General features: G+C 45.9%; 1 protein-coding gene across 1 annotated transcript in view; it reads right to left on the bottom strand.

Annotated features, from left to right (window-relative positions):
* EDC4 (enhancer of mRNA decapping 4) overlaps positions 1-18,515 on the bottom strand; it is a 38,405-nt gene extending 19,890 nt beyond the window's left edge. The window contains exons 1-15 of the mRNA XM_030471420.1: positions 18,203-18,515; positions 14,146-14,302; positions 12,688-12,799; positions 11,511-11,610; positions 9,844-10,033; positions 8,648-8,795; positions 8,025-8,129; positions 6,992-7,101; positions 6,327-6,410; positions 5,634-5,729; positions 4,564-4,666; positions 3,903-4,083; positions 1,969-2,041; positions 1,430-1,521; positions 605-801 (exon numbers count right to left, since the gene is read on the bottom strand). Of these exons, the coding sequence (XP_030327280.1) occupies positions 605-801; positions 1,430-1,521; positions 1,969-2,041; positions 3,903-4,083; positions 4,564-4,666; positions 5,634-5,729; positions 6,327-6,410; positions 6,992-7,101; positions 8,025-8,129; positions 8,648-8,795; positions 9,844-10,033; positions 11,511-11,610; positions 12,688-12,799; positions 14,146-14,302; positions 18,203-18,281 (1,827 nt within the window). The 5' untranslated portion in view covers positions 18,282-18,515. The remainder of the gene's footprint in view (positions 1-604; positions 802-1,429; positions 1,522-1,968; positions 2,042-3,902; positions 4,084-4,563; positions 4,667-5,633; positions 5,730-6,326; positions 6,411-6,991; positions 7,102-8,024; positions 8,130-8,647; positions 8,796-9,843; positions 10,034-11,510; positions 11,611-12,687; positions 12,800-14,145; positions 14,303-18,202) is intronic.
* Positions 18,516-20,611: the final 2,096 nt, after the last annotated feature.

Below are 20,611 nucleotides of genomic sequence, written 5' to 3'. Positions count from 1 at the left end.
CACTTTGCTATCCTTTGCAGTGATCTCCAAATCCCAAGGAATGGTCCACAGGCTTCCTGCTACTGAAATCCCTGGTACAACCACAACTTGCCTTCTGTACAAGCTAAAGCCTGTAGTATTAAGAGTCGAAAAACCCTACCAAGCGGCTGGATCAATGCTTTGCAGACCTCAGGCAGATGTTACAGTGCCATTTACCTACCTGATCATTTCAAACATGCATTTCCACAGGATCCCATCAGACAGGATGTGCAGAGATGGCATATTTTCTTCCATTATATCACAACGCCAAACACATGTAAACCAGTAAGAGCAGTCTGCCAGCTTAGACACAGTTATTTAGCAAACCCGTATTTCTACACCACACAGCTACATCAGCAGGTTTGCAGCTGAACACAGCACTCACAACACAAGCTTAGGCCAGCTTAGCATTTTAGACGTGCCAACATGTCTTTACTCAGTTTGGTTACATGCACAGAGTTTCCTGTGTGCTCTGCATTCAGCTGAGATAGCCTATCAGAGTCATTGCAGCCTAGAAAGTTCCCAAAAGCATCAAAATCCAAACCCACCCCTTGTACCACCAACAGCAGTTCTGATTTCTGGTTACCTGTTGAAGAGATGTACTCGGTGTCATGAATGCATCTGGAGTCATCAGCTTAGGTTTGGCATCATTTGAGAGAGAAAGGAAGTCTGCTGGCACAGGCAGATCAGCAATGTGCCGCAGGTCTGGTTGAGAGCCATGCACTGATCCTTTTTCTGATCCCAGCTCTTCTGTGCTTAGATCAGCCATGTGGTCTGGAAAGGCTTCCAAGGGAGAAATACAAATCAATTCACAGGATCTTCCCCAAAAGCTAAAGCTTTAATTCCACAAAGCATGAACTTATGCCATTATCAGACATACTTGATTCCAAAAAGAACAAGCAAAAAGACCCTCCAACATCCTAATCAAATCCTGTGTTATGCTTACTCTTTGTATGCTGAAGAGTGGATTTTATCAGGCTTTGATAATAAGAGATCCAAGCTTCCTTTCTTCCCTAAATGCAAGGCCAGTTTAACAGCCACATCCCAGAATGGTGAATGAACTGAAAGAGCACACTACACACCGCCCAGTCCCCTCTGCTCCCAGAGCTCTGGTGTCACTCTAATCTCTTCCACCTGACAAGAGACAAACGTCAAGTTGCTGGCACAAGTGCAAAATCACCTAGGAAGGTGCACTCAAGCGTGCACAAAGCATTAGCACTCCTAGCCTAACACGTCCCCATGCTCCATCCTCATACATTGTTTATTCAAGGACTGTGCTTCACAGCTAGTTCATATTCAGAACCCTTTACGCAATGACAACCACTATTACAAAGAGGCACCCAGAGCTGCCTCTCTCCCCTCCAACAACAACCTTTAAAGGCTCAAAGATAAATATAACACAAATCCTCACCAAATTCTTCTTGAGAGCCATGGCAAGGCATGGATGCACTCGTGTCAGGGCTATGAAGAGGCTGAAATCTAATCTGCACATCCTGTAGGGCCCTGAAAAAGAAAGAGGCATCTCTTATTAGTTATGAATCACCAAGGGAAGTCGAAAGCTTAGAAGATTTCTCTTCATGGAACTGATTCTCTTTGAATATGCTTTTAGTGTTTTCTGCCTCTGACAGAAGTAGTGGAAACTGATCCTCATTCAGCTGCGTCACCAAGTTGTTCTGGTGCCCAGGGTATTAGAGAGATGTTTCCCAGCACTTACGCATGAGCACAACTCTTAAGTCACCATGTACTCATGATGACAAAAATACTAGGTTGCCATAGCATCATGTAGGGCTACTTCCTGGTAATGCCATGCTAAACACACCACTAGAAGTTTCTATGGGGCCAAGTAGTTTTTGTTATGAACAAAAGGAATTGCTAAGTTAAATTTCTATAGGTCAGTGAAGGGTTAGGAGAACCACACAGCTGCCCATGGTAGCTGCTACACATACTCACTTGGTGTGCACACAGAAGAGTTTTATCAGCACGCCTGCTGCCGATTCAACAGCCCCAGCTCCCTGAGCACCTTCTGGAAGTGAGACAAAAGTTAAACAGGAAGTTGGATGGAAACTGTAGACAAAGTATTAGGAAAACATCATAGCAAGTAGAAGCAGCAGTAAAGCACCAGCACAATACAGCTTCCTCACTTCTCCACTTCAGAGGTGATTCATCCTGTTAAGGTAAAGTATATCCTGCACTCCTGTCACTTTTCAATGTGAGAGCATTCAAGTTTGCTCTAATCCAGACAAACAAGCCTCAAGAAATATTAAAAAAAATGGATACCTAACTAGTTAAGAGGAGAGGTCTGGAACTGCCAGCAATTTGTTCTGGGTGTTGAAGTGACTGGTTGGACGTATATTAAGAGAGACACACTAGCTTATGTCAGACAGAAGTTCAGACTAGGGCTCAGCCATCCTTTCCCAGCTGCAAACAAATGAAGAGCTCTGCAATAACTTCACATCAGCACTTCACTGTCAACATTTACTCCACACCAGTACCAGTCTCACTGCTAAGAAAGCTGTGTAGAAAGATAAACCCCATGAAAAAAAATTAACTGGCACTCCTATGTAAGTTATCCTCATCATGCAAGCACAAATCAGGGACCTGAAGTTTTGGTCCCAATCTGCTCCTAACTCGCCACTTGCATAAGTCGTTTTTACTTCTGCATTTCAGAGCAATATGGCACCAATATTGTCAACAACATGAATTAACTATTACATATAATAACAGGCATAGGGAAGCACATAGAATCAACTAGGTTGGAAAAGACCTTTAAGATCATTAGGGAATTGATTCTCTTGAAATATGCTTTTACTGTTTAGTGTCCAACCATTCCCCAGCACTGCCAAGGCCACCACTAAACCATGTCACTGAGGGCCTCATCTACACGGTTTGTGAACACTTCCAGGGACAGTGACTCCACCACTGCCCTGGGCAGCCTGTTCCAGTGCCTGAACACCCTTCTGGTGAAGAAATTGTTCCTAATCTCCAGTCTAAACCTTCCCTGGTGAACCTTGAGGCTGTTTCCTCTTTTCTGTCGCTTGTTCCTTGGGAGAAGAGACCAGCCACCTCCTGGCTCCACCCTCCTTTCAGGTAGTTGAAGAGAGCAATAAGGTTCCCCCTGAGCCTTCTCTTCTCCAGACTAAACCCGCCCAGGTCCCTCAGCCATTCCTCATCACACTTGTGCTCCAGAGCCTTCAGCAGCTGCACTGCTGGTGCTTCTCTGGCCCCGCCCCAGCACCTCAATGTCTCTCCTGTAGTGAGGGGTCCAGAACTGAACACAGGATTCGAGGTGTGGTCCAGGATTCTTTCTAACAGGAAAGATGTTACTCAAAGCATCTTTCCAAATTTTACTAACAGAAAGGTAGGAGACCAGAAGCAAGCCAAGAGTTGAAGAGAGGCAGCAATCAAGGAATGCCTGATGGGACAGTTCTCCAGAAGATTCACTATCATATTCATTATAGTAACAGCCAGAAGAAAGTATCTCCTGCATTTCTCAGAAACCTCTCCTCTAAAAGGTTTCTTGTTCATTTCTGTTGCAAGATTTGTGATTTGGCAATATGCCTTCCAGATACAACCATTAACCCCACACTGCCAAGTCTACCACTAAACCACATCTCCGAGCACCACATCCACACATCTTCTAAATATCCCCAGGGATGATGACTCCATCACTGCCCTGGGCAGTGTGTTCCAACACTTGACAACCCTTTTCAGTGAAGAAATTGTTCCTAACCTCCAGTCTAAGCCTCCCCTAGTGCAGCCTGAAGCATTTCCTCTTGTCCTATCGCTTATTAATTGGGAGAAGAGACCAACCTTTCATGGGAAAGCCAGAACCAGCCAGGAAAAAAATCCTGATCTCACAGCAGCCAAATTCTCTTCCCACCTACCTACACTCAAGTTGTCACTTTCCTCTTCTGGTGGGAGCACCTCAGTGTGCCTTAACCGACAGCGGCTGACTGCCTGGATGCCAAAGCTTAGGACTGGGTGGGTAAGGAGGAACTCTGAGATGGAGCTGAAGTAAGCTTTGCCCTCCTCTTGGTTCTGCATCAGCTCCATCACATACAAAACCTGGAAGAATCAGAAACAGGAAGTCACTGGACGTTCAGAGCAGACCATGCATACCTGTGTGTGGACTACAAAGTCTAGCATCTGAACTAAAGTTGGAACAATGTAAATAACAGGAAGAATAAAGCCTGTGCCATTTAAACCTGAAACAGAACACTCAAAAGGAACCTCAACAAGCACACTCCTGAGTCAATGCTGATCAGGGACCCAATCCTACTGTGCCAGAAACATGTTTCTCCAAGTGAGAGCTTTACTTCAGGGTAAGAAATAATCCTAAAGGCTCCTCAGGATTAATCATAGAATCATAGAATCAGCTGAATTGTTACCATTTACCATGTTACACTGAAATAGCTGAGGAGAACCTCTGCATTTTTAGCTATTAATGTGCAACTCCTAGACCTAGGCAGCAGAACCAATCAGATAGAAGGCCATTTCTCCTTTTGTTGCCATTACCCCCAGCCAGCAATAGAATGAACCACCTACTTTTCTTTGCACATCACTCAGTATCAGATATTCAGCTGAGAGGTCCAGGCAGACTTTCAGGCTGGGAAGAATACTCATGGAGCTGAAGATGTCAGGAGAAAAGCTAGAGCCACAAATAAAGGGGGATAGAGGGTGGTGCAGAAAGCAAGGTATATTAGCACAACCAGAACAACGCTATGAAACTGTATTAGTTAAAACAAACATACATCTTAAGGAGTTTACAGCCACGTTACAGTGCAACCACCCACTAGAACAAAGCCATCACCGCAGAAATCAGTGCTGACTTTGGCTAAGAGGGAGATCACACAACAGGATCTAGGTAAGGATTCTGAACATTTAAATCAAAAATTACAGTTTGCCTTTATTTAACATGTTTCACAAACCAGAATAACTCATCTACATGCTTTGGACCTTCTGTAGTATAAGGTGGAAAAAGCAGCACTCGGCTGAATGCCATATTCTTCTAGCTTTAGAAGGGCAATTCCGAAGTGGCCTTAAGTGTGCATGTGATCAGAGAGGTCATGATCCACCATCAGAAAAGAGAAAGCAGGGAACATAAGTTGAGTGAAGGAATGGACTACAGCAAAATTTGAACTTCTGAATGTATATGGCTCAGCAAATAAGACTTGTATAATTGCTTAAGCTCTGCCAACATAGCAGCTTCTGATTATTTAAATCAGAAAAAGCAATAATGGGAAAAGATCTTAGATTGGTTATTGAATCTCTACTACTTTTACAGAAGAAAGCGCTCAAGGTGTGCAATTTTAGAATGCCTCTTCTCATGCTACAGGTATGTCTATGCTTTGCAGAACAAAGCAAAGACAACTGCTCTTGGTAACACCAAGGTATAGAAAGCTCAACTTCTCCGGCCCTGCCAAAGCTCAACTTGACAGTCTGCCACAGCCCTAATTGCCAATCTCTCCTATCTGTTGAAAGCTAAGGAGGAGGCTCTAACTGGGGAACAAGAATCACCTCTGCAAAGTAAATATACCTGGAAATTGAGAGCTTTGTTATGATCCATTGCTTAAAGCAAATCCAACCCTTCAGGGAGTCAACACATCAACACCTACCGGACAGTCTGCAGACAGGTCCAAGACACAGTGCACCACATCTTCAGTTCTCTGTTCTGATCTGCTCCTGTGATAAGAAATCTCCAGAAGGGAACCCTGCAAGCACCACAGTATTAAGTTCCCTTAAGGAAAGTCAGGTCCTTCCCTTAAGGACATTTCACAGAAGAGCTCCTCACAAGCTGCCCATAGCTGATTGTGCCTCACTGTGTCTTAAAGTTCACAGAAAATTTCTGCTTCTGAGGCACCACCACAGCTCTCACGAACATTAAGGCCACAGCTGCCTGAAGAATAAAAATTGAACAAACACAAAAAAACCCAAAACCCAACCCCAAACACAAAAAAGCCCCAAAGAAACAAATCCCCAAACCTATTTCTTAATCAACTGCAGTTGAAATTTGGAGGATAACAGGCTAGTTTGAACTGACCATACCATAAACCTGAAAGGGCTCATCAATTTACGATTGTTTTTGCTTTCATGGGACTGACACTAGAATTAAGGTCACTTTAGGCTGCACTCCACAGCCTTACTTATTTCTCCGTCACCAGAAAACTGATTACAGAGACGACAGGACTTGCTCCTGCCACAAAGCCAAATTTTTATGAGTACAACGCAGTTACAAGGAACCCTCCAAAGGCAGAGTTAGAAGACACTACTAAACTTTGCTACTCCAAAATACAGGATTGGGGACTTACTCTGGGTCTTGTTTTTTGTGATTGTCACAAAAGAGCAGGCAGGAAAGAGGCCTACCATCATGGGGTTTCCACTCATGAAGACACCTAGGAGAGAATCAGAGAAAAGAGACAAGTGTGCAGAGAGTGGTAAGCAAGGAAGGTAAGATGTGGGCGCTAAACACACTACTCCTTGTCCAAAACCTGCATTAAAGTCAGCAGCTACCAAGAGTTATCAACTTGTAGGTGTTTACAGCCTTATAAAATAAGGAGATCACAACCCATGCAGACAGAATTGTGACCAAAAAATAAATAAATACATGTTGCCATTTGGTTTGGTGTCTTAACAAAGGTACAATACATGAAAGAAGTCAACATTGAGAGGAACAGCTCAGAGAATCTATCTGCATTTAATAGGGACAGTGCAAAAGAGTTTGCCTACAGGCTGTGCAAAGCACAGAACTCCTGTTGCCAGACACAGCTCCTTGCTTTTTGCAGAAGCTCACCACACCTTGTGTGATATTCCGTGATACAACTCTTCAGCATCAAAATACTTTACAAACATTCACCCTGTGTCTTCATAATGTCCTGAGAACGACCATTCCAAATGACTCTATAACAAGGAAATTCTCACAGAGAAAATGCTGCTCTCTGTTCCAAGATCGTTTATTTTCTAATTGTCCAGTTACCTTGGCTCGTCCTGACCCTCGATATATATCTGCCAGAATTTGACAAAACCATCATGGCTTGCTGTGGCCAGCACAGTTCCATCTGGAGAAAGTGCTCCCTCACTCAGGCACTATACAGAGAGAGAAAAAGAGGCACAGAAAATCATGTTATAGTATTTTTATTTCAAAGGAAGACAGTGTCTCTTCAGACAGGAATCTGACTAACAGTTTGACAGTATGGGTCAGAGTGATTTCTGATAGACATGTCATAAGGCAGCTTAACTCTTCACAGAAGAACTGTCAGGATTTCATTTTGTTGTTTAATAATAATTAACAATCACCTTTTCCAGACAGCAAATTTAAGCACAATGGATTGTGCTACTACTGTTCCTGCTGTTACTCATGTTATGAACACTTTGGTTTGGGATCTTCTGGCTTTTCACTATCATTATAATTTCATAATCATTGTTTTATTTAAGTGATACAATTACTCTGTCATCATCCTATTCGAGAAGTGAAATTGGGCTCTTTCCAATTGTTTCCTTTATGTTCAAAATATCACCTACTGGAGAATCAGCTGCAGGACTGTTGCACTGTATTCACAGATGTAACTATACTCGTTAGGGAGATCATAGAAGAATAAAGATGACACTGGGCTTAATTTTCCCCTTCTCATCCAGCAGTGAACCACAGCAGTGTTAAGCATTTCATATACTACAAGATATAACAAAATAGTTGAAGTACAGCCCAGGTTGTCAAACAGGCCCTTGGAAATAAAGATTACTTTTATCAAGAGCCATTTTCAAGGTAAATGACTAAGCATTCACCTTGGCTTTTTAAACAAAAGCTACATACCAATAGTGTGTGTACACTCTACACAGCCAGCAGGTTGTGGCAAGTGAGGATGGGTAAGAAACTGGGTGTTTTTACAGCCAAATGTCCTAAGAACTGCTCCTCCTGAGACACTATAACCCAGAGAAAACCTGACTGACTGCTACTGATCTGTAGCAGTCACCTATGGGATGACAGGAAAGAAAACAAAATAGGTTCATACCGTGCTGTGGCCTTTCACTACGATGAAGCCTTCTTTGATATTAGGCACTTCCACTGGCCAGGAGCTGTTGTTTGTCCGGATAATGTCCAAATCCCACACCTCTGCCTGGAAAACAAACATGCAGGCATAGAGTTTTATTTCTACAACTATTGGAGAATTTCTTATATCCTTATTTCATATCCTGATATACCACCCAATGAGAAGTCTGTGACATAAACCTTTCTGTTCCCACCTGGTTTGGCCATTAGATGCTTCCCTGGCACCTAGCTGTACAGACAGGGAACTGCTTGTGGCAGCTGTAGTTGCTGCTCAACAAACCCCTCCCCTAGGTACTGGCTCAGTCTGAACAGACAAGTGATGCCTCTGGCCCTCTGCACTGTTTCTAGTGGTCCTCACTATTTGATGTTCAGCAGAAGTTATCACTTTCTACCCTCCTGAGGCCAGAGAAAGATCAGTATGACATCTCCTCAGGAGAGAGGAATCCCACATCTCATATTACAGCAGGATCCCCAGTGTGGACTAGACAAGAGTCTTTACAACTCTAACCATATCACCTCTTTCCTTCAACAGATTCTCTCCCTCTAAGGATAATAACGGACAACATTTCAAGCAGGTTTCCTTACTCTGTCCTCATGCAGCAACGCCAATATCTGACTTCCCTCTTCACCACTCTCCTCGTTATCATCAGGGATGAAAGGGCACCAGATGATTCTTCGAGAGGTGTTCAATGGGGTATTGTCAGGCCGCTTGATGTTAACCAGGATCTCCTCTCTGGCCACCATGGTTAAGGAACATAACGTGCTGGCTGTGCTACTAATGCTCAGCAGTAACCTATTCAGGCTTGGTCCTCTGTTAAATACTATTAAACCTCAAGATTTTTTTGATCAGTGCGATTTAAAAAGAAACCAGGCAAAAGGATTCTGCTAAGAAAGCAGACAAGCCAGCATTTCTTCACTGGCAGGAGAGGTTACGCTTATAAAAGTTAATAGATTCTCATAATTTTCTCTTGCAGGCTGCAGACAGGGACAGGATAAGCACAACAGGCACACAATCTGAATGTGCAATCCACACAACTGCTGATGGATAGATTACATCAGTGCAGCAAGCATCACAACATCACCACAGAAAGATAGCAAAGGTATGACACTGCACAGGCTAAGCACTCTAGTCCACGCCTCCAAATCAGATCTTAAACTACAACTACCCTCACTCCATTTGAAATGATGACACACAATTAAAATTAAGAAGTTATAACCTATGATGACATATCCCACAGACTGACGTGCTTCCCAGAAGGACTGAGCAGTCCCTCCTAGTAATGAAATTATTTAGGGCAATGAATCCAATACAGAAAATAAGTTTCAGGACCACCAAAAGAAGAAGGATGACAGATTTGGAAAGAAGACAGTGAGTGGAAGTATACATACTTACATACTCTTCCTCTGAAAAGTAACTAAGGAAAAGAGCTAAACTGGATAAACATGAGTAAAAAAAACTCTGTCACAATTGAGGTGACGCTGTCCATGTGTAAGGCCAGCTTGTACAGACTGACACTTCTCACCAGCTACTTTTGTCTGGACCAGAAGGAGCACCTGAGGTACACTCCTAGAATTTCAAGTTGGGCGTAACTTCAAATAATGATTGCACCAAGTACAGGCAGAGGTTGACTGATTCGATACTCTGGAAGGGGCAAAACTATCAACCTTCCCTCTGCAAGCTGCTCTTCTGAAAAGGCTACAAAAGAAGTTGCAATTTTGAAGTTGCATTCACATCCACCCATTACACAAAGACTGAAATGAGGTCTATTTTGACAAGATACTGTATTTTTTCTTTATCCATGGCCAGGCGCCAGACAAAAAGGTTGCCAGCCTCATCCAGGCACGCCAGCTGGTTGGAGTTGAGATGAGCAAAAGCCAAATCTGCCACACCACCCGTGAATCCTTTCAGCAAGGTCCTCTCAGCTGCGCTGATGCTCAAGACCCGCACCATAGCGGAGCCATTGCTAGCAGCTGCAGGAAAGAGAGGGAGAAGTCACCATTTATCCATGCAGGTTTGCCTCTGCAGGTTTACCTCTGCTTTCAGCCCTCATCCTGCCGTCAGCTGTCCCTGGCAGCACTCTGAAAACCCGTAACAATAGGTACCATGTTAACAAGCCCTTTCGAAACAGGCACAAATATTCACTGCACTTTTCCTCTGTGGTGCAGAAGATTGCAGTGGCAGCATCAAGAAGGACTTTGCCTACCTTGGAAGGGAAATCTCGATTCCGCTCATCATCTGTTTTCAGAGCACTGCAAATTCTAAGTTATTATACTTAAAAAGAAGGCAGCAGAAATAGATTTCTCATGATTCCCAGGATTATTCTCATAAAGATGCCTTCAGTAAATGCAAGGCCTAAATCTTTTTCATGAGCTCATGATAAAGCTACCAAACCTCCAAGGCTGACCTCCACTGACAGTGAATTAAGTTTAACTGCAATTTCATTTGCAGTAACTAGAAAAAAGGATTCAGTGAGAGGCAGGTAGCTCAAATACATGCTCTGTAAGAGAAATGTAAAAAGTGCAAATATTGACCTGGCAAAAAGCACTGCTCTCTAGCTTGCATGACTGACAAGACCATGCTTTAGAGCATGCACATAGCAAGCAAAGTTTACAACTTCACCATTTTGGACAAACATTACTATAATGCAAGGAGTCCATCCAGCTTTCCATAGTGCTACTGCACCCAAGCCTAAACACTTTAAAAAAAGGGTTAGACACCCTAAAACTGCTCTAAAATAATCCCAGGTAGGAAAAACTACAGCAGCAAGTAGTAGATATCAGAGAAGGCCAGACAAACTGATAGGTGCTAGTATTAAAAGAAAGTTAAGAGCTGATGGAGCTATGTTTGTACATGAGAGCAGAAAGAGACACTGCAGATGAGAAGTGTCAATTGCTTTTTGTATATTGTGAAACAATTTTCCCCTGCATGGTTCTGCTTTGCTCTCCCTATCCACTGCAAAATACACTGCATTGCTCTTTAGCTCCTCTAAATATAGCCTTAAACTCAACTCTAAATTTATGCAAGCAAATCCATCACAAACATTTACCTGCTCAAATTACCACAGGACTGTTTCTGTGCTTAGCTACTGAGAAGCTTGTTTGCTGCAGAAATATTTAATCAGAGGAGTAAGCTGAACATCAGCTTACTGTCCAGTGAAATCAATGCAGTCCAACCTTTCCTCCACCCCACAGAGTCCTTCTCTTTCTTTTATTTCTAACTTCACAGAAGGTTTCTTTCTCATTGGAAGCTCTCCTACACGACCTACTCTTCATTCCCCTGTAACTCCAGCTTCACTTATATTCCCACTAGAACAGCACCCTGAACTGGGTATTGCAAGATGTGTTTCAATTACTGCCAGTTACCTCCTTCTGATGCAAATTTTGCCTCTTTTAGAGATATGCAGAGCAAAAGAATACAAATCACACCAAAGACAAGAAAGTATCTCACCTCTAATGGCATAAGCCAGGTAAGCGTTTGAAACTGCTATCAGATTGCCATAATAGTACTTCTGCTCCCAGTCATATCTAGCAACAGGCTGTATCTTCACCTGCTCAGGATAAAGAAAACAAAACATGAGGAATGTCTGGAATTAACTTTTTCCTGAAACAAACCCACCAAATATACATTTGCCTCCAGGGAAGCTCTGTAATGCTTAATAGGAAACTGTTGGAAGCAGCAGTTGGTAGGAAGAATTGCACACTGAATGCCAGGTAGCAGAGCCCTGAACATTCAAAGTTCTGGAAGCAGGTGAGTATTTCCTTCCATTGCAAAAAGGAATGCAGCTCACTGAAGTTGCCATGCTGAAGACCACCACTCTACCCTGCAATTACAACAAAGCAGACTTTACCTCTTTATGAGAACTGAGTCTGGATTCCCAGTTCTTGGAAAGTTCTTTGAAATATGGAACACATTTGCTGCATGGACACTTGCTTTTTAGCTTTAATACTGCTTTCCAAGAAACAGAGTTCTAGTCTTATTCAATAAACATTGCCTCTGTGAGCAAAGAATTAAGAAATATTATGAGAATTATGGCAGTGATCCTCCCTTTCACCAGTATTATCTATGAAAAACAACATGTTTTTCATACAATAACACGGTACAGTGTTAATTTACTGTCTCTGTGGTCCCTTAATTCACTGCATAGTAAGGAACAAAATGGTATAATACAGAAAAGGGCTGAGAGATCAAGATCAGAGTTCTCTCTCCTAATTCCTAGAATTTGTTCTGAGCACATCTTAGTACTCTGCTACAGCACCAGTTCTGACCTCAGCAGAACCTGCAGCCCTGATCTGCTGGGTGGAGCTCTCAGCAGGACTGAGGCTATCAAATCTTCAAAAACAACCCTCCATTCATAGCGAAGACCTGCCAGGGAAGAAACAATCAGCAGGAAGAGCTTGTTTGCGAAGGAAGATTAGAGGAAAACTTGGCCAGCCTCTGGAATAACAGTAACAATCAGCTACAAGATACACCTCCAATTTTTCCCCCTTGTTAAGCTCTTTGACAAACCTCTACGTAAATACAGACTCCTATAACACAGGAAAGAAGATGGTAATTTCTGTTTAAAAAAATATTCAAGCATGAACTGATGTGACTAAGAAAAAAAATACTTTCTCTTCCTCCTTACCTTGTTACTCCCTCTGGCCTTACTGGTGATGCTGGAATCACTGCTGGCTACTATCTCCACATCTTTTGCTGTTATCACTATGCAAGTGGAACTGTCATCACCAGAAAGGCAGCTTCAATTAAAACAAAAGGGAAAAAAAAAAATCAGATAGGACTCACAGGAAGAGAAGAGAGGTCAGAGATTTATTACTCATAATTTTAACAGCAATGAGGAGTATCTGTGCAACTAGGAAGTTTGAGCAGAACAACTGAAAATAAAAAGAAACTACTTTCAGTTAGGAGTGTCTCTTCTCCATGTGCCACAGGTTTGAGACCACCAAACACCTGGTTTGTTCAGCTTAAAAACCTCCAGTCTATTAGGCTTGAGCACAAACCTACATTTGGCTGAGGTAGCCTTGACCACTACCCAACATTAGAAGGTGCAAAGAGACCAAAGCCAAACAGTTGAACCTCACCAACAGTGCATGCAGCATCCTCTCTCAAAACTGTGAGCAGAGAACCCAAGCAAAAGCTATTTATATGAGCTCTAATGTTAAAAGTCAGCATGTGAAGCCAAGCATTACACTAATTAGCCCAATGTGAATTTGTATTATTACTCCCATGACAAATCCAAAGTATTCTATATGCATATGTTCTCTAACATATAAGCATTAAAAGCACAGGTACTGTCCAAAACACACTGATGTATATCCACAAGTCAGTAAACAGTCAGGTAGAACTCTAGCTCAGGATCACTTGTCCTTTTTAAGTTATATGGAGAAAAATACCTGGCCAAGTGCAAGGTCTATCATACTGCAGACTGATGAAAGTCACCCCTCAGGTAACTTGGGGCCCAGGAGTCTAGCTGGAGGTCTACATGAGAATGCTAAATGCTAAGTTTCACCTACTGCCCTGCTGATTAACCTCCATCCTGACTCCTGATGTCCATCACACAGCCAGTCCCATTCCCCTTCTCTCTAAAAAGCTCTGCCAATACTTTTCAGTTTCTGAGCTGCAAGGATGGCAAGCTGTGCACATCAGCCTCACAAAAGCTGCAAAAGCTCTGACCACCAGCACTGACCTACAACTGTCACCTGAACTCAATGTGAAACTCATCAGCTTCCCAGCATGCTTGTCCAGGCTCACCAGAACTAATTTTTAATAATCTTCTAGTAACTCTCAGCCTCTCTTTGATGTAGCAACAGGACAAGGGGTAATGGGTTTAAACTTTAACAGGGAAGTTCAGGTTAGATATAAGAAAGAAGTTCTTCCCTGTGAGGGTGGTGAGGCGCTGGCACAGGTTGCCCAGAGAAGCTGTGGCTGCCCCATCCCTGGCAGTGTTCAAGGCCAGGTTGGACACAGGGGCTTGGAGCAACCTGGTCTAGTGGAAGGTGTCCCTGCCTGTGACAGGGGGTTGGAACTGGATGAGCTTTAAGGTCCCTTCCAACACAAATCAGCCTGGGATTCCATGAAAACTTACATGACTTGTTTCTCCTGCAGGGCTCCCAGAGAAATGGTGCGATGCACTGGCTTAGCCAGAGAAGGTACATCTCCAGCCACGATGGGGTCAGGCACCAGCAGTCCATTCAGGTCTCCGTTATATGAATTTGACGGTCTCTGGTTCTCATTCACCGAACCTAGGGAAAAGCAGGACTAATTGAGCACAATATCCATTCAAAAGAAATAGCACTATGTGACATACATTACCTCCAGATGGTTTTTGTCAGCTCCTTTTAGTCTATCAGGTAGAATATGCTAAATTTGTTGGGAAAAGTATTCTTCTCCAAAAAGGATGTGTTAAGAGAACTCCTGTGTAGGAAACTTATCTCTACAGAAACAAGTGAAGTCGTGGCTCTTCTTAGACAAGAAATTCCAACAGACCAGAAAAATACCAAAGAACAGGTAGAAGGAACTTGCCAGGTTCAAGGAGCAAATAGTCTTGGATCAGAAAGACTAAGCTGGCAATTCAGATTACTGAAACAAGAGCCAGACCAAAGTGTTCTTGAAAGGTCACTTCCAACCTTGATGCTTGCAGAGAGATCTCTGCAGTCCAGCAGTGCAGTGGTTAGCTGCAGCATCTGGGGTTGGCTGGACATAATACATGTGTCACTTTCCAAAACTGGCTTCTGACTGAGACTGACCTCAAAGTCCAGATGTTTGACTACCTTAGCTATGAAACCTTGCAGCTGTGCCTATGGGATTCCTTATACTCTTCCCTTGGTTGACTAGTCACCTGGAAGTTTATAGCACTTGAGTCCTGTGTAAAGCAACCCCTTGTTCACCATTCCAGCTGTACTCTGAAGAGTGCATGTGCCCTGACTGCAACTTGGCCCGGCACAAGCTGCCTGGTGGCCTCTGTGCCCTCTGAAAGCTTTTAGAAAGGGACAGATGTAACAGGGGTTTAAGGAGACTCTGCTATTTCACTAGCAAGGTATATAGTTGATGATCCCCATGGAGAGCGAGCTGACACCACTGGCACTTACACATCGAAGTCAAAGCTTCCTGTCTCAGCAAAATCCTGGCTTGAAATTTCCACTGGTTTTGAAAAGTGAAATTTCAAATACTGTTGCCAGGTAACGACTGCTGTGGAGCTCTTGCAAAATGGCTTCTCCAGGACCAGGAGCTCCGCTCTGCCTGGCACGCACAACAAACCCCAACATGACTGCGCACAAGAGGCACGTCCTCTGAAAGTAAGGCAAGCTTTCAGTTACCAAATAGGCTTTAACATCGCAGGTTGAGTGCTGCTGCCTGCAGAAATAACTGCAACCATTACTCATTTGCCAGAAGAATATTTAAAACTTGCCTGTTTATGAACAGAGTTATTAAATCACGAACTACTGTGCTCACAAAAAGCCTGTGCAGTGACAGTGTATCCCACTGCAGAGACCATTTGAGTGCTCACCTCACTGCATGGAGCCAACAGCAGCAGCACTCAGCACAAGGAAACTTCAGGCCAGGGAACATGAACCTGTAACCACCTAACACATTTGTGCTGTGTCTACAAGATTAAGATTTGTCCCTTACCCCTATAGCATATGGTGGGTGCTTGTCCTCTTGCAGCTACTTCCACTGACTGCAATCTACCCTTTGTGACAAAAAAAAGAGCAAAACATTCACTACAGAAGCAGCACCCAGGCTGTCAGAGAAACACGATGCATTCTTTGCTCTATTTGCAGCAACAGGAATGCCTCACATAAGTATCTCTGCTCTTTTATGGACAGCAGGATAGTGACTTTCACTCCATGGGGAAGAGAAGGAGATAAAACTCCCCTGGGGCTGATGGGCACAACAGTGCACCAAAGTTCAGGAAGGGGCTTAGCCCATCACTCTTTCTTAGTGGGAGCCAGACAAGCACAGGTGCTGCCTGCACACAATCCTGAAGGCATAAAAGAAGGGAAGAGGCTCAGTGTTTAGTGGGTAGATGAACAAAACCAAAATGTTAACCTGGTAGATCTGGACCTCCAAAGGGAAAGAAGTGCGGTTGTGTTCATTGCCTTTTTAAAGAGCAGGAACAGAGGAATAATCAGAGCTGAGATACTGAACTCCCCCTGTTCCCACCACCACCTGCACCAGGGGACTCTACTTTGTACTGAACAAAACACTTCCCTGATAAACACCACATGAGCATGGGCAGCCCATGGAACACCTGGTTATCAGCAGAGGTTTCAGCGTGGTTTGAAGGATCCAGCAAGGACGCTCCTCCGTAGCACACTGACATCAGCACCCTGTATAGATGCCCCAGCTGGGAGCTCCATGGTTTGATCATGCAGCTCCCCCTTGCTTAGGGCATGGCATGGGAAAAGAGCAAGGAGCTACTAAAGCAAAGGGTGATGTATGCCAAAACTGGGAGAAAATTGCATCAAGAGAGACTGGGGCAGTAGATAACGTTTTCACAATCACCAAACGCAGCAGAACTAATGAAGCACTGTGAGAGTTTAAACTCTTTAGAGCAGAGCATGTTTCTTGTCACCTGCACCTCATACTGCAAACCTTTCTTCATGGCAAGCAGCTACACTAGCCTCTGCTGGGTATTATATCTGTAAGTGAAACCCAGGGTATAACAGAAACCACAACTAGAGAGGACCTTGACCGCAGCAACTTGATGACAGACAAGGCCAGCTCTACACATGCAATTCACGAGGCTGCTTCTATTCTCTTTCATAAGTCTTGCAGGATCCCCCAGTTTCCCTCTCCTCTGACATCCTAACCGGATTTTCAGAGGCTTTCAGTTAACTAACATGTACTCTTGCTCTTCACTTTCTTAAGTCCAGTTCTTTCAAACCTATCTGCTATTACTCAGGCAGTGATTTCTGCTGAGAACAAGCACAGGTTCCTTACTGCCTGACTTACTGTCCAATAGCTCCTTTTCTTCTCAACTGTCTTGTGCACTAGTGATGACAGAGAAGGTGTAACAAGAATGAATAAGAAAGATGAGATGTTAAAAGAAAGAAGCCACACTCAGTAAATACCTCCTTTGCTTCAACCAGCAAGAGAAGCTGCTTCAGGGAAAGGCAAATCACCTTGAGAGAACAGAAACAACTCCAATCATTTTCCAAACATGATGCATCCCTTCAGCTCAGAAACTGCTTGTGAAACATGTGCTCCCCATCACTTCTCTGACTTCTTTCAGTCTTTCAAGCACAGAGTGCTGCACAGCTGATTCCTAAGCTTGCTGCTGTTCACCACAAGTGTTTTACAAGCAGAAGGGAGTCCATTGAACTCTGAGCAGAAAAGTAGAATAGCTCAAAGCAAAGGGAGAACAATCACAGCCACTTTAAGAGAGATATTTGTGATCCCAATTCACAATCAAATAAAAAGGAGAGTGAAAGCTCTTCCCTGTGAGGGTGCTGAGGCGCTGGCACAGGTTGCCCAGAGAAGCTGTGGCTGCCCCATCCCTGGCAGTGTTCAAAGCCAGGTTGGACAGGGCTTGGAGCAACCTGCTCTAGTGGAAGGCATCCGTGCCTGTGGCAGGAGGTTGGAACTGGATGAGCTTTAAGGCCCCTTCCAACACAAACCAGTCTGGGATTCTACGACTAAGATGGCACTGATCTCAGAGAGGCCTGGCAGCCCATTCCACCGAGCCCAGCGAGACACCTCGGGAAAACTCAAAGTGTTCTTAATAAAGGAGGAAGGCTTGGGTGGAGGAGGTCAGAGCTGTCAGCTTTCAGGGCGACACCTCTCGGATAACAAGAGCCCAGAGACCCGCAGCAGCAGCAGCGAGGTGCGAGAATCCTCCCGCACCAGAGAGGCCCCTCACACCGGGTCTCCGCTCCTCTCCTTGCCCGGCTGCACTCCCCAGGCACACCTCGGGGGTAGCGGCAGGGCCCAGCGGGTCCCTCGCCGTGGGCGGGACGGAGCCGGCGGAGTGAGATGCCCCCGGCACCCTGAAGGGAAACAAGCCCCGCCCGGCCCCAGAGCCCCGGTCTGGGAGGGTCCCGCAGGCCTGGGGCAAGGCAGCGCGGCTCCGGCGCTGCGCGGCGGCCCCGCCCCGCCCTGTCGCCGGCGGCCTCCCGCGCCCCCCGGTGCCAGCCCCTCACCTCCCGGTCGGTCCAGCTTGAGGATGTCCCGCAGGTGCTGGGTCGCGTCCTCAATGTCGATGCTGGAGGAGGAGGCCATGGGGCCCGGCCCGCGCGGCACAGCGCAGCGCAGCGCAGCGCAGCCCTGCCCGGCCCGCTGCCCGCCCAACCGCCTCCCGCACCACGGCCGCCGGGCCTCCCCTGCCCGCCGCCTGCGCTTCCGCCTCCGGCCCGAGGCCTAGTGCGCCGGACGAAAACCGCCGCCAGGATAAAGGGTTCCGGGCGCGGCGCGCGACGAGCCAGCCCTAGCCCTAACGCGGCCCCGCCCCTCCCCGAAAGCGGCGCCGGGATCGGAACCGGGCGTGGCAGAGAGGCTGGTTGCCGCAGGGCTCAAGGGCCTCCACCGGCCGCCTTGAGGCATCTCATGGAATCCCAGCTGGTTTGGGTTGGAAAGGACCTTAAAGCTCATCCAGTTCCCATGGGCAGGGACACCTTCCACTAGACCAGGTTGCTCCAAGCCCCGTCCAGGCTGGCCTTGAACACTGCCAGGGATGGGGCAGCCACAGCTTCTCTGGGCAACCTGTGCCAGGGCCTCACCACCCTCATTGTAAAGAATTTCTTCCTCACGTCCAGCCTGAATCTCCTTCTTCCAGTTTAAAACCATCACCCCTCATCCTGTTGCAACAGGCACTGCTAAAATGTCTCTCCCCATCTTTCCTATAAACGCTTTCAAGAACTGAAAGGCCCCAATAAGCTCTCCCTGGAGCCTTCTCCAGGCTGAACAACCCCAACTCTCTCAGCCTTTCCTCACAGGAGAGGTGCTCCCACCCTCGGAACATTTTTGTGGCCCTTCTCTGGTTCCTCTCCACCAGGTCTGTGTCTTTCCTGTGCTGAGGACTCCAGAGCCGGACACAGACTCCAGGTGGGCTCTCACCAGAGCAGAGTAGTGGGGCAGAATCACCTCCCTTGACCCCCTGGCCACGTGCCTCTGAGTGCAGCCCAAGATCCGAATGGCCCTCTGGGCTGCAAGCACACATTGCCCACTCATGTCCAGTCTTTCATCCGCCAGAACCCCCAAGTCCTTCACCTCAGGCCAACTCTCAATCCCTTGTACCCCCAGCATGTATTGGTACCGGGGTTTGCCCTGACGCATGTGCAGGACCCTGCATTTGGCCCCATTGAACCTCCTGAGGTTTGCATGGGCCTACCTCTCAGGCCTGTCCAAGCCCCTCTGGATGGCATCCTGTCCCTCCAGTGTGCCAACTGCACCACTCAGCTTCGTTTCATGTAGATCTTAGATTGTCATTTAGACTGGATATTAGGAACAATTTCTCCCCAAAAGGGTGGTCAGGCACTGGAACAGGCTGCCCAGGGCAGTGGTGGAGTCACTATCCCTGAAAGTGTTCCCAAACCGTGTAGACAAGGCCCTCAGTGACATGGTTCAGTGGTGGCCTTGGCAGTGCTGGGGAACGGTTGGACTTGATGATCTTAAAGGTCTTTTCCAACCTCGTTGATTTTATGACTCTATGATCTGCAAACTTGCTGACGACACACTCAATCATTGCTATGAAGATACTAAACAGTACTGGTTCCAGTATCACAGAATCATAGAATAGTTAGGGTTGGAAGGGACCTTAAGATCTAGTTCCAGCTCCCCTGCAAGGGGGGTTGTCAAGGGCAGGGACACCTCACACTAGACCATGTCACCCAAGGCTCTGTCCAGCCTGGCCTTGAACACTAGCAGGGATGGCGCATTTACCACTTCTTTGGGCAACCTGTGCCAGTGCCTCACCATCCTCACCGTAAAGAACTTCTTCCTTATATCCAACCTGAACTTCCCCTCTTTAAGTTTGAACCCATTACCCCTTGCCCTACCACTACAGTCCCTACTGAAGAGTCCCTCTCTGGCATCTTTGTAGGCCCCCTTCAGGTATTGGAAGACTGCTCTGAGGTCTCCCCGCATGGACCCCTGAGGGATGCCACTTGTCGCTGGTGTCCATCCAGACACTGAGCCATTGACCACAACCTTCTGGATGTGACCATCCAGCCAGTTCCTCATCCACCAGTCCACCCATCAAATCCATCTCTCTACAGTTTAGATAGAAGGATGTTGTGGGGGACTGTGTCAAAGGCTTTACAGAAGCGCAAACAGACAACCATAGCCCTTCCTTTGTCAGGCAACCTTGGCCATGCCCCTGGCAGTACCACCAATACAAACTCCTGCTAGGGCCAGTACCATGGGGAACACGTAAAGCCTCACCTGTGAAGGCTCTGGCAGGCTGGTTATGGAGTCAGTGATCTCCTGAGGCCTCCCAGGCCTCCTCCACTTCAGCCGTGTCCCCTCACAGGTCAACCACCTCTGAGGGGACTACTGGGGTTCGGCCTAATGCTGGCACTAAACACGGGCACCAGAAACAAAAAGAGACAGCA

Source organism: Strigops habroptila, chromosome Z, assembly GCF_004027225.2.
Source record: "Strigops habroptila isolate Jane chromosome Z, bStrHab1.2.pri, whole genome shotgun sequence".
NCBI classification, from domain to species: Eukaryota; Metazoa; Chordata; class Aves; order Psittaciformes; family Psittacidae; genus Strigops; species Strigops habroptila.
This window is presented reverse-complemented; position numbering and strand designations above follow the sequence as displayed.